The sequence below is a fragment of the Xyrauchen texanus genome, chromosome 35 (assembly GCF_025860055.1).
Source record: "Xyrauchen texanus isolate HMW12.3.18 chromosome 35, RBS_HiC_50CHRs, whole genome shotgun sequence".
NCBI classification, from domain to species: domain Eukaryota; kingdom Metazoa; phylum Chordata; class Actinopteri; order Cypriniformes; family Catostomidae; genus Xyrauchen; species Xyrauchen texanus.
The window spans coordinates 18,006,349-18,021,218 of record NC_068310.1 but is presented as its reverse complement, the minus strand read 5'-3'; the positions used below and the strand labels follow the sequence as shown (position 1 = coordinate 18,021,218).

The 14,870-nt window shown below is 43.3% G+C and overlaps 1 protein-coding gene across 1 annotated transcript in view; it reads left to right on the top strand.

The window, feature by feature from the left end:
• The window catches only part of LOC127628749 (kelch domain-containing protein 8B-like), a 187,883-nt gene extending 176,514 nt beyond the window's left edge, over positions 1–11,369 (top strand). The window contains exon 5 of the mRNA XM_052105609.1: positions 10,799–11,369. Coding sequence (XP_051961569.1) covers positions 10,799–10,995 — 197 coding nt within the window. The 3' untranslated portion in view covers positions 10,996–11,369. The remainder of the gene's footprint in view (positions 1–10,798) is intronic.
• Positions 11,370–14,870: the final 3,501 nt, after the last annotated feature.

The following is a 14,870-nucleotide window of genomic DNA, read 5'->3' as shown; positions in this document are numbered from 1 at the left end:
ACTTGGAAACGTCCTGCATGTATTTGATTATTCCGTCTGTTGTGTCTCTCAGTTGTGATAAGTCTTTATGCTGAAGCTGTTAGTTTATCTGTATTTCCCATTTGTAATAGTGTATTAGTAGTCCAATCGATCATGGAGTGAGAGACAATGGCAATGACTGACTTAAAAAAAACGCTCGCTGATTGACGTGTGTTCACTCAATGCACGTCAACTGAACTGGCTTTATTTTTGATAAAAATTTTCTTTCATTACCTGCTGGCTAATATCTTTAATGTCACAGGGAAAAATTAAAAGACACACATAGTTCTTTTACACATCTGCACTGCTCTTACACTTTAGTTTAGAATGCCATGAACACAAGCAGAGTGATACAAACAGCATAGTGTCTGGGTGCTAATGGTGTGAGACATCAGTACTCGTGAAACGTCTCTTGTCCAATCAGATTCGTCGACTGGAACTAACTAACTATATATACTGTATACTGTAAAAATGTCCAAAATTTTCACGGTAAAAGACTGTAAAAATGCATAGTAAAAAAAACTGTTAATTGTTTAACTGGTAGTTACCCTAAAATATACTGTACAAATGTTAAACATATTTAATAAGACATTTACATGTAGTTTTACAGTAAAATGTAAAAGTATGATTTTCCTATATAAATAATGGTAAAAAATTGATATTATATTTAACAAGAGAGTACATGTGCTTTTTATGGTAAATAATTGTTAAAATTATGGTAAAAACTAATAATCCGATGTTCCCAGAATTCCCTGCGTGACCCATTACATTTTAGTATATTTTATGGTAATAGTTATGTTTCTTCTTATTTTTAATCTAATTTGTGTACACTGGGTGTTCTGTGTTATATTTGATGTAGTTTAGTTAATGTTTATTGCATAATTTTAATTTCACCCTCAGTGTTACCCCGATGGTGTTTAGTGTTTGTGTGAGTGACACTGAACACTGTCTCCACATGTTTATTGGTTTTTGCTCCTGGAAAGGCCACTATTGATTAACTTTTTGTCATCAGGTGCCCCTCTGTAATCACAATGGTGATTAACAATGCATTATAAAGTGAAAAGCAGATTTTTACAATTTTAGAAGGTTAATATTTCAAGTTTATAATTTAAAGGTGCAATATGTTATATATTTACTGTATTAAAGCATAAAATTATCATATGTTATCAGAGATTTAGGAAACATGCTAAGTTGAAATACTGGCTACTTTGAAATGTCCGTTGAAATGTCCGTTGTCTCGATATAGTCACCTTTTTTCAGCTAAAAATTACAATGTGTGGAAAGCGCAAGTCTGGTAAAACAGGCGTTCTATATAATTTAATTTGCAGAGTTGCGGATGTACTTTTAAAAGTACAATACCTACAATACTGATGTTTCTGTTTGAGATAAACACACACACACACACATACAGCTTGCATGCAGAGAGGAGCGGTCGAACGAGCAAACGATAGAGAGTAGGTAAAAAAATTATTTTGAAAGAATGCGCACTCTGCCACTCTCAGCCAGAATAATCATATAAGGACACGTAAATGTGAAAACCGCAATGCAGTTTTAACTACAGAATGTATGATAGTGCTATCTGTAGAGAGCACATCAATATGAATACAAAGCCAAAACCCAGCAATGTTTAGCAAATTTTGAAATCCCAGCCGAATGTTTTTTAAGTCCAAACACAGGTCACTCACTCGACTTTGTGTCAAATGAAGTGACACAAGTGGTCTTCCTTGGGAGCCTCGCGTACCTCTGAACTTGAGAAAAGGCCAATGAGAAATTGACTGACAGAATTTTCATGTCCTGCCCCGGACATACGGGTATAAAGATAAGTGGGCATGTGTCTGTCATTCCGATTTTTTCTTCGGAGCCGAGCGGTTTTGCAACAGCAAGCTGAAGTTCACCACTGTTCCACTCACCTATGCTGGCAAGAAGTACTGCTGTTGGATATTATGGCACATTTCCAGCAGCGTTCTCTCTCTCTCTGCACGCTGTGTAGTCCTCGCCCCTGGGCGCTTCGACAGCGCTTTCATTGTCTGAAATAGTGTTTTCTGAAAGAGTTTAATTTCTCTAAAAGAGTTTGAGTTTTCACTCATAAAAGAGTAATACACAGGCAAGCATTGAACGTCCTTTTCAGGACATGTCTTTTTAAAGATGCCCTTCTGCCTCTGTGTAGTTCCTGGATGCGGTCGATATCTCTCCAAGACCGACAGCCACAGACGCTGCCTCTTGTGCCTGGGCAGCTTTCACACTGAGGCGGCGTTTGTGGATGGTTCATGTACTCACTGCAAGAACATGACCATGGCAGCGTTGCGGTCACGGCTCTCCTTCCTTAAGCCGCAGGCCCCCACCCCCCCCCCACCCCGCATCGCTCCTTCTTCCCACGGGATTGAGGACGACCCAGCTGGCGATTTGGGGATGATGACGGGCTCGGTTTCACCGGATAAATCCCCACGAACCACCCAGCACGCTGGCTTGCCTCGCGACCAGCTGGCATTGTCCCTTGAATTGGATGATGACATCACCGCTGCATCGGAGAGTGTCCAGGCGTCTGAAGCAGAGGACTCGACTGAGGCTGACGCGCAGATGGCCGACATGCTTGCCCGGGCTGCCGTGAGCGTGGGCTTCGACTGGAACCCTCCGTCCTCCCCACAGCTTTCACAGCTTGACGACTGAAACCTCGTCTCAGGATGCCGCTCCCAGCCACTCCCCTCCAGAGCCTGAAGGATGACATCGTCACTGACGTTATAGCCTACAACGCCACCGGACAGGCCGCCTCCACCCTGTATGCCATGGCTCTCCTGCAGGTCCGTCAAGCCAAGGCACTCCCGACCCCGACGTGCAGCAGGAACTGGAACTGAACGTGTCTCCAGGACCCGGAAAGCTCCTAAGCGCTCCTGAGACGGATGACCCTGGCAGTCAGATGTTCGCTCCGGAGCTGGTACCAAGACCACTCCGTCCCCCGGTGGAGGGCCGGGAGGAGAATCCTTGTTTTCCTTATTTTCCTTTGCCGCCACATTCTCAATAAAAGAGCGATTTCCTCACTCCCTGGATCATCTAGCCGGTGCGTGCCATTCTCACGGCACACCGGCTCCAAAATCCTACAGTTCCGGCCCCCCGGATGCAGTCACTTCGCCTCCGGACCCGAGACTACTCAGCTCCGGAAGGCCAGCACTGACGAGTTCCAAAGACGCCTTTCAAGGACCTCTTCCTCAGTCTCTAACCCGCCCCCTGCCGGGTGCGCAGAGCAAGGTAAGTACTTTGAGCCTTTTCTCAGCACCAAAACTCTTCTGCGCTCTTCTGCCTCCCGACATGCTATTACCTGTTCCCACCTGCCGCAAAGCCTCACCCGGTACATCAAAAGCGATCCTCCCTCTAGTGCCTCTTGCGTGGAGTCTGAACACGTGGCTTTCGCTGTCCAACCTGTCACGTTGGTTGGCCAGGACCATCCGACTCGGCTACGTGATTCAATTCGCCCGGCTCCCACCTCGTTTCAGCGGTATTTGCTCCACCTCTGTACGCGGCGAAAAAGCCAGCGCTTTACGGGCAGAGATCACAACTCTGCTCCTCAAGGATGTGATAGAGCCCATCCCTCCAGCCAAGATGAAATTGTTTCTAGAGCCCTTACTTCATCGTACCCAAGAAAGGCGGTGGTTTGTGACCAATCTTTGATTGCAAGTTCCTAACCGGGCCTTACACAAACGCCCGTTCAAAATGCTCACACAGAGACAGATCGTGACAGGTTTCGCCCAGCGGAGAGTGGAGGCTCCACCCAGGTGGTCCAGTTGATTTGGGGCCGATTCAGCATGGCACAGGTAGATCTCTTTGCCTCCCAGGACAATACTCTCTGCCCACTCTGGTACTCCCTGACAGAAGCCCCTGTCGGGACAGACGTGTTGACGCAGGGGCTGCGCAAGTATGCATTTCCCCCAGTGAGCCTTCTTGAACTGGTGCTGTGCAAGATCAGGGAGGGTGAGGAACAAGTCACCTTGGTGGCTCCTTATTGGCCCACCTGGACTTGGTTCTTGGATCTCACGCTCCTCACGACAGCACCTCCCTGGAAAATCCCCCTGAGGAAGGACCATCTTTCTCAGGGACAGGGACCCTCTGGCACCCACGCCCAGACCTCTGGAACCTCCAGCTGGCCCCTAGACAGGATGCAGAAGATCTGAGTGACCTACCACCTGCAGTCATAGACACGATCAACCAAGCCCAAGCCAAAGACCCGCAGAGATACGCAGTTCGTTCAGTGCTTTCATTCCTGCAAGAGAGGCTGGAGGGGAGGCTGTCCCCCTCCACCTTGAATGTGTATAAAGCCGCTATCGCGGCCCACCACGACGCAGTAGACGGCAAGTCCTTGGATAAGCACGACTTGATTATCAGGTTCCTTAAAGGCACCTGGAGACTGAACCCTCCCCGGCCAAGCCTGTTCCCGCCCTAGGATCTCTCAGTGGTCCTTTCGGGACTTCAGAGACCCCCCCTTTGAGCCGCTTGACTCAGTCGAGCTCAAGGCCCTCTCAATGAAGATTGCCCTCCTGATAGCGCTAGCTTCCATCAAGAGGGTTGGGGACCTGCAAGCATTCTCTGTCAGCGACACCTACCTGGAGTTCGTTCCAGGCACATACTCACATTATCCGATACGTGCTTTGCGTATCTATTTGGACCGCACGCAGAGCTTTAGATGTTCTGAGCAGCATTTTGTCTGCTTTGGTGGATGGTGGAAAGGGAACCGTCTCCAAACAGAGGTATGCTCACTGGGTCGTTGATGCCATCTCTCTGGCTTACCAGACCCAGGCCGTGCCCGCCCCCTTGCGGGTTCGAGCATACTCGACAAGAAGTGTGGCACCTCCCTAGCAGACATTCTTCTGCCACAACACTAGACCTACCACAGTAAATGGCCATAACTTATTCTCGGCTCCTCAGTGCAAAAACCTGACTGACAGAAGCATGCCCGCTTCCCTTTATACACGTATGTCCGGGGGCGGGACATGTAAATTCTGTCTGCCAATTTCTCATTGGCCTTTTCTCAAGTCCAGAGGTACGCGAGGCTCCCAAGGAAGACCCCTTGTGTCACTTCATTTGACACAATGTCTCGTTCCCTCCCTCGGGGAATGGAGGTTACAACAGTAACCATGACAATTTGCTGCATATGTAGTGCATTCTAAATCAGTCACTCAGTTACTTCCAAATCACACAATTACAATTAGAATGGTGGCTTGGAAGGCAGCTGCCTACATAGGCCGTAAGGCAGAAAGCTCACTAGGTTTTCAAAAAGAGCTGGGTCTCTTTAATTGCAGTTGCACACTCTCTATTGTCCTTTGGTTTTCTTTTAAACTGGCATGTTCGACCCTCACGACAATGACATATTTGGAGGAGGTACTTCATTCCCTCCTGTGATTCTGTGGGGTCATGTTGTAGTCAACAGCTGCGCAAGCGTGTGTGGTTTCCATCACCTTGTGTTCAAGGTTGGAGATCTGTGGTGAAAGTAGGTCCAGGTGTTCGTCAGTCCGACGCTGGTGGGACTGGTGTAGAGTATGCGGGTCCGTCTGGAGGTCAGCAATGGCCGACACCAGATCTGCGATGGCCGTTGGCGTCGCTGTGGCAGATGAGGGTTGCTGATGCACAGTTACTGGCATGATAGCCGTTGGATTGGCTACCCTGATTGCTAACTGTGCATGTTCACACTGAGTGGCTATTTTTAAAGCATTGTCCAAAGTCACTGCTCCATGCTCATGTATTTTCTATTGGAGTCAAGTCAAGTGGTTTTTATTGTCGTTTCAGCCATATACAGTTAGTACAGTACACAGCGAAACGAGACAACGTTCCTCCAGGACCATGGTGCTACATAAAAACAACATAGGACAAACACAGGACCACATGAGACTACACAACTAAATAAAATACCTATATATACCTATATACCTATATAAAGTGCACGTGCAAACATGTGCAAAAAGTACGGGACAGTACAAGAAATTTCTGACAATGAACAGGACAATAGGCACAGTGAGTGTTCACCTTGTGCTCTCCTAAAGTCAGCAACCATCTCTATTGTTTTGTCGACATTCAGGTACAGGTTGTTGGCTCTGCACCAGTCCATTAGCCACTGCACCTCCTCTCTGTATGCTGACTCGTCGTTCTTGCTGATGAGACCCACCACGGTCGTGTCATCTGCAAACTTGACGATGTGGTTCGAGCTGTGCATTGCTGCACAGTCGTGAGTCAGTAGAGTGAACAGAGTGAGCACAGAGTGAGCACACAGCCCTGGGGGGCCCCAGTGCTCAGTGTGGTGGTGGTGGTGGTGGAGATGCTGTTCCCGATCCAGACTGACTGAGGTCTCCCAGTCAGGAAGTCAAGGATCCAGTTACAGAGGGAGGTGTCCAGGCCCAGCAGGTTCAGCTTTCCAATCAGGTGCTGGGGAATGATTGTGTTGAATGCTGAGCTGAAATCTATGAACAGCATTCGAACATATGAATCCTTATTGTCTAGGTTGGTGAGGGCCAGATGGAGGGTTGTGGTGATGGCGTCGTCCGTTGAACGGTTTGGAAGACACGCAAACTGCAGTGGGTCTAGTGAGGGGGGCAGCTGGGTCTTAATGTGCCTCATGACGAGCCTTTCGAAGCACTTCATGATGATGGGTGTAATTGCGACGGGACGGTAGTCGTTGAGGCAGGACACTGAAGACTTCTTTGGCATGGGGATGATGGTGGTGGCCTTGAAGCACGTTGGTACAACGGCACTGCTCAGGGAGGTGTTGAAGATGTCAGTAAGAACATCTGCTAGCTGGTCTGCACATCCTCTGAGCACTCTGCCAGGAATGTTGTCTGGTCCAGTAGCCTTCCGTGGGTTGACTCTACGTAGAGGTTTCCTCACATCTGTCGTGGTAAGACAGCACCTTGTTGTTGGGAGGAGGGGAGGTCTTCCTCACCACCACGTCGTTCTGCACTTCAAACCGAGCGTAGAAGTCGTTCAGCGCATCTGGAAGGGAGGCATCTTTGTCACAGGCAACTGATATTGTCCTGGATGCCTTGCCACATGTGCCGCGTGTCACCGCTGTCCTGGAATTGACTGTGGATTCTCTGGGCGTGTGCGCGCTTTGCCTCTCTGATTGCCCGGGAGTGTTGAATCTATGCCGGTAACAAATCGACCAAAAATGTCACAATTTCGAGCTGTGACGTCATACTGAGGGAAAGCTTCCGTCACTAAGCTGGTGAGCTCAGCGGCATAAACTTCAAGAGGCTCCTGAGGCTTGCGGGGACGAGCATTCAAATATGTCTGAAATGTGGCCAAAAATGTTGCACGTCCAAAAACTGCACCCAAACTGGCCTTAGTCATGGTGTAGTCCGCTTTAACAGCAGGGGGAGAGAGACTGCCAATATGCAAATGCGGGTCCCGTGAGCTTAGCAGGAAGAAGTTTAGCTTTATCAGGTAGTGTGGCAGAGATATTAAGAGCAACCTCAAATTTTTGGATCCACGAGCTGAATGGTTCAGTGTTATCACCCGAAAAAGGGGTTGGAAGATCAATTCTGAACGGCACCTGCGAACTTGTACCGGCCATCGCGTTATGTGGTTGCGGCAACTCCACACGATCATTCTCATCATCAGCCATTTCGTGTGCGAGCGACGGCGAGAGGAGAGAGAAAAAAAATATATATGTGGCACGTAATCTGGACTTGCAAAAAAATAGCACGTAAAAATATTTTACCACAATATAAACGTGCCTGCAGGTTGATGATTTTCGTTATTCGGAGTCAAGCAGAAAATGTCCATGCAGAAAACAAATAGACAAATAGCCAACCAGTGTAATACTCGAGTTTGTAGGTCTGGATGAATCTGTGCTTACCGAGTATTATGCGTGGGTTCTTGGCTATTTTCCTTGTTTGTTATGGCCACTGAATAGAGGAGTCAGACCAAGACTTCTGTGCTCAAAACTCAGGGTTTATTTCAACATTTCTGTAACATTCACTCCGCCTCGTTCCACCCGATTACCTTGTGCATTCTCACTTCTTCCTCCAACTCTCTTCCTCTTCTCCTTCTCCGTTTCCCTACGCTCACGATATCTCGTGATAACTTTATATAAACCTTTTAATTTCAGTTCTTACAATCAGATCACCATCCACTTGCATTTTAAGGACCTACTGATCTAAGATATTTTTCTAATTTGTAGAAACATTTTTAAAGAGTCAATTATGAGAGAATTAAAATTTTTTGGTGAACTATCCCTTTAAGATATATTCAGGAGATGTGATGAGAATTGCAACCAGGGTAAAATCATTCAACAAAGAGTTATTATGCAAACCATTACAAAAAAGCCTTGCTTCTTTTACAAAAATTTGTTTGTGTAAACATACTGAGTGCCTGACGATGCGTAGCAACACGCAGGAAATCTCCATGCAAGCAGCGAAGCACAGTGTGACATGACTCTTTTGATTACTTCAAGTGGTTTCGCCCAAATGTTCGTTCTACCAGGAAATTATGATAGCAATAGTCACTGCACCAGTCTGTCCATATCATCTGCACTTCAATTTGAGAAACCACTTAAACTTGATTAAATGATTTAGGTCTCTCCACCAAAGGCATGTGAGAGAGCGCACTGCCCATTCTAACTGACCCTGGAGAATCTGAGAAAATCTCCTCTCACTGCAACTGTAGTGCTAAAAGGCATTGTTCACCCAAAAATGTAAATTCTGTCATCATTTACTCACCCTGATGTTGTTCCTAACCCATATGACTTACTTTCTCACATAAAACACAGTCACAATCTAACATTCTGCCTTTTGTGTTTCATGGAACAAACAAAAGTAATACAGGTTTGGAACAACATGAAGGTCAGTAAATAAAGACAGAATTTTGTGTTCGGGTGAACTACCCTAAGCCAGGACTGTTTTATAACTTACCAAGGAAACTCTGCTTTAATTTATTTATTTATGTTTGCAACATCAGAGAAAAAGTTTCTGTTGAGGCATTAGCCACAGAATCTGTGTGAGTTACATAATCTGAAGAAATCTGCATGGCGCCACCTGTTCAAACCTGCTTTAGTCCCAAAACCCACCAGGTGTTTCATCTGCAAGAAACATCGGCAATGTGTGTGTGTTGAGAGTGCTCTGGAAGCTGTGTGTTAATGTGAAGAGCGTGTCATGTTGATTGAATGGCTGGAGAGGCAGTCTAATCATATGACTATGCTCTATGCTCACTTGTGTCTTTATTAAGATAAAGCTATTTAAATATTTAAATGACATATGAAAAGAAGAGAAAAAATGTCCTGTTTTAAATCAAGATAAGCCATTGTAAAATATTCATGTAATTGTCATAAATTCATTGCGGAGTAATTTTTGCTGAGGAGACGGGAGGAAATAATTGACAGTACAGATATAAAACAAAACAAATAGTACAAAATATGAGATCAAATTGTGTGTAAAGATAAAGATCACCTTTTTTTTAAGTATCACTCTCCCAAATCAAACGACTTTTATGATTTTCCAGCCAAATGTTGGTTTAAAATAGTCTCAGTCTGAGCATAGTTGATTCATCCCCATGATCATAGTGTAAGATTTTGGTCATAACACTATATTGATAAAATGTGTAGTTACTGCATTTTCCCTTTACACAGCTGTATATTATTGTTGTATAAATGAATAAACATGATACTTTTATGTGACTTGGCATGCATAAATAGACTGTTAAAGGTTAAGTTCACCCAAAAATGAAAATTATCTCGTCATTTACTGACCCTCATGTGTAGGACATTCTTTCTTCTGCACAAAGATTTTTAGAAGAATAACTCAGCTCTATAGGTCGATACAATGCAAGTGAATGGTGACCAGAATTGTAAAGCTCTAAAAAGCACATAAATGTAGCATAAAAGTAATCCTGTGGTTTAATCAAGGTCTTATGAAGTAATCCAATCAGTTTTGGGTGAGAACAGACCAGAATATAACTCCTGTAGAATATAACACTGTACATCTTGCCAATGCAGTTTCTTGCATGATTATGATTACAGTCTCGATTACACTTCATATGTGCTTGACGGATGCACAAAGTGCTAGATGGTGCTAGGAGGTAAAATTGAGCTTGATCATTTTTGCCAAGGAGACTGCTGATGTCAAGATTAATTGTGAAAAAGGAGTTATATTTTGGTATGTTCACAACCAAAACAGACTGGATCACTTTAGAAGATATGGATTAAACCACTGGTTTCTTATGGATTACTTTTATGCTGTCTTTATGTGCTTCAAAGTTTGGGTTACATCGTATGGACCTACAGAGCAGAGAAATTATTCTAAAAATTGCAGAAGAAAGTCATACACATCTGGGATGGAATGAGAGTGAGTAAATGATGGGAGAATTTTCATTTTTGGATGAACTGTTCCATTAATATATATTTTCTAAATATTACAGGATTGTTTGCTTTTTGATTGTCCCAAATGTAAGGTAAAATGTTCTTCCATATGCCTAAAGGCAATTCTTTGCTAATTGGTAAACATTTAAAAGAAAGAAATATTAATAGTAGAATAGTATTTGTGTGTGTGTGGTGTGTGTGTGTGTGTGTGTGTGTGTGTGTGTGTGTGTGTGTGTGTGTGTGTGTGTGTGTGTGTGTGTGTGTGTGTGTGTGTGTGTGTGTGTGTGTGTGATGCTGCATCAACATCAATTTACTGAGAGCACCTTTAACTCGGAAACTGTGAAAACATTAATATGTTTTGAGAAATTAAAACTCATTTGTATCACACTTTAGTACATCTGCTTGTAGAAATCCTTATGATTTGTTCTGTGTTGGTTTGCATGTTGTCAGGTAACCAACCATCACCGCTGGCTTCAGTGGAGAGTTATAACCAGCTGAAGAGGAGATGGGAGGTCGTGGCCCCCTTACCCACCCCTCGCTGCTCCTGTGCCTCCATTCAGACCCCAAACATGCTGTTCCTCATTGGAGGGGTCTCCCAAGGTCCCAGCAATGCTGTAGAAGCCCTCTGTCTCAAAGAAACTGTCTGACACATACACACTTCAATGAACAAATACATCACATCATCCTCACATGCTGTACTATACAAAGAGCACAAGCTCTGCAAACACACACACAAACAAACAAGCTGACCTGTATGTATCTTGGACATTTTCACAGACTTTTCCTACAGAGGATGAAGAGGAAACTTTATACTTTGAATAATGGAGACAATCTACTGGAGCTTGGATATAAGACTCTTGGGCTGGAGATCTAAGACAAGCAAAAAAAAAATACATTTAAAATTAATATGAATATATTAATAAATATATGTATTATAATAATGTATTAATATATAAACTAAATATATACAGTGGGTATGGAAAATATTCAGACCCCCTTCAATTTTTCACTCTTTGTTATATTGCAGACAATTGCTAAAATCATTTAAGTTCATTTTTTTTCCTCATTATTGTACACATAGCACGCCATATTGACAGAAAAACACAGAATTGTTGACATTTATGCACATTTATTAAAAAAGAAAAACTGAAATATCACATGGTCCTAAGTATTCAGATCCTTTGCTGTGACACTCATATATTTAACTCCGGTGCTGTCCATTTCTTCTGATCATCCTTGAGATGGTTCTACACCTTCAATTGAGTCCAGCTGTGTTTGATTATACTGATTGGACTTGATTAGGAAAGCCACACACCTGTCTATATAAGACCTTACAGCTCACAGTGCATGTCAGAGCAAATGAGAATCATGAGGTCAAAGGAACTGCCTGAAGAGCTCAGAGACAGAATTGTGGCAAGGCACAGATCTGGCCAAGGTTACAAAAAATGTCTGCTGCCCTTAAGGTTCATAAGAGCACAGTGGCCTCCATAATCCTTAAATGGAAGACGTTTGGGACGACCAGAACCCTTCCTAGAGCTGGCCGTCCGGCCAAACTGAGCTATCGGGGAGAAGAGCCTTGGTGAGAGAGGTAAAGAAGAACCCAAAGATCACTGTGGCTGAGCTCCAGAGATGCAGTCGGGAGATGGGAGAAAGTTGTAGTAAGTCAACCATCACTGCAGCCATCCACCAGTCGGGGCTTTATGGCAGAGTGGCCCGACGGAAGCCTCTCCTCAGTGCAAGACACATGAAAGCCTGCATGGAGTTTGCTAAAAAACACCTGAAGGACTCCAAGATGGTGATAAATAAGATTCTCTGGTCTGATGAGACCAAGATAGAACTTTTGGCCTTAATTCTAAGCGGTATGTGTGGAGAAAACCAGGCACTGCTCATCACCTGTCCAATACAGTCTCAACAGTGAAGCATGGTGGTGGCAGCATCATGCTGTGGGGGTGTTTTTCAGCTGCAGGGACAGGACGACTGGTTGCAATCGAGGGAAAGATGAATGCGGCCAAGTACAGGGATATCCTGGACGAAAACCTTCTCCAGAGTGCTCTGGACCTCAGACTGGGCCGAAGGTTCACCTTCCAACAAGACAATGACCCTAAGCACACCCCTAAAATAACGAAGGAGTGGCTTCACAACAACACCGTGACTGTTCTTGAATGGCCCAGCCAGAGCCCTGACTTAAACCCAATTGAGCATCTCTGGAGAGACCTGAAAATGGCTGTCCACCAACGTTTACCATCCAACCTGACAGAACTGGAGAGGATCTGCAAGGAGGAATGGCAGAGGATACCCAAATCCAGATGTGAAAAACTTGTTGCATCTTTCCCAAAAAGACTCATGGCTGTATTAGATCAAAAGGGTGCTTCTACTAAATACTGAACAAAGGGTCTGAATACTTAGGACCATGTGATATTTCATTATTTTTTTTTTTTTAATAAATGTGCAAAAATGTCAACAATTCTGTGTTTTTCTGTCAATATGGGGTGCTGTGTGTACAATAATGAGGAAAAAATATGAACTTAAATGATTTTAGCAAATGGCTGCAATATAACAAAGAGTGAAAACTTTAAGGGGGTCTGAATACTTTCCGTACTCACTGTATATACAGTGGCCCCAAAATGCAGGCTATTTTAGAGGTTATTAGCACAGAAACTATGGACATGTTCCACAAAGTTTGACAACCAGAAAGTGTCCAAATACATTTATCTTTTTTTTTTTTTTACATTGTGTCTATTACCTTGTCATTTGAAACCTAGCAAAAGTATTATTATTTTTAAGTTTTGCTTGAAAAGTATTTGTTCATTTGTTTTGTAATTCATACATTTGTGTCCAAATACTTTTTGGGGCCATTGTAAATAGATAAATAACCTTTGCAGACAGACAAACACACAACACTCCAGACGCCTTTGAACTGTTCAATATTTTTCAGTATCCAAGCAGGGTAATTTTCTGGCAAACTAAAGAGGAACTTAGGGCCATATCCACCAAGCTGCCACAGCACCTGTCAGAGGTAGCAAGTTTAGCACTTTTTGTATAATAGACAAACAGATGATGTGCTGTGAGAGAATTCAGAAATGGGAGGCGGATTCGTGTGTGCGTCCGTGCGTGTGCGTGTGTGTGTGTGTGTGTGTGTGTGTGTGTGTGTGTGTGTGTGTACCTTCACAGCCATGCACGTGTGAAATTTAGAGTTGTTATGAGTGAGCAGAGCACTCTTATCCAACTTATCTTATGACAAGTTGTAATAATAGCATGAGATGGCGAAATCATAAAGATTTTTACTCCTAGAGAAAAATGTACATACCAACAAACATGTTTTTGAGATCTTTCCTGTGTAACCCCTTACACAAACCTAAACCAATAACCATATAGCCAATAATTTTAGTGTATCATGGAAATAATAAAACATTGGGGTTTGGAATGAGACAATATAGACATATTACAGGTTGTTGCCATCAGTCTTCTGTATTGCATAAATAAATATGGAATAAGTAACCAGATTTGATCACTGAGGTTTCCTTTAAAATAAAAGTGTTTGATAACTAGCTAAAATTTGATGCTCGTATCGTATTGATTTGAAATTGATTGTTTTGTCTCTATGGGAATAGAAGTCATGGCCTTTTCGTCAAACCATATCACATGATTTTGCCATCTAGCCTAAATTATTATGAGTTGTCATGAGACTGTGTTGTCTTATCCCACTAATGCCTACTACCTACAATGTAGCATGAGATGAAAAAGTATGTGGATTATCTTACCAGTCAAAGGAATTTTATGTGTTCAAAACAAGCTAAGCTCTAACAAAATTAGCCACAGATGCTGTTTATTACCACAGAAAATAATTTTGACTTGATTTTGAAAATAACATTTCAAACATTACAATAGAAGTCTATGGGGGAGCCGATACAGTGTATATTATACAGTGCTAATATACATTTTTCTGTACAAAAATATGTTATTTGAGCCATACAATTGTCTAAAGCATCTTTTTAGTAGTGGGACTACTAATCTAGATGGGCGGACTTCTGTTTGTGTGTTATCTACATAATTCCTGTGAGTAGATTTTTCTCTAGGATAACAGTCCATTTCTGGTATCCTTGTGCATATCATGCCAGTTAACTGGTTCTGCATGGTCACGATAGCAGGTGAAGGATTAGATATAAAATTGCACAGACATGGCTAGTAAATGATTTTATCACAATCTTGTGGATACACATTCAAAACGGTCTGTATTTTAATGTTTATTACCCTTGCCCCTCAGACATCCACTAGAAGCACATTACTGTGAACGTGCTTTCAATTAATTTTTCATTCTGAGGGTCGGGTCTGATTTTTTTTTCTGTGGTAATCAACAGTATGCCAGAGAACTTTCTTGAACCCAGAGCATTCCTCAAATAATAATGAGTTTTTAAAGGGGAAAGTCTGACAAAGTCTGTCAAAGGATGCAGTGAGTAGTTGGACTGACTAGTGATGGTTTTCTGCCTTTTCGGGTCACATTTAATTGGAAGCTATTTCTTCA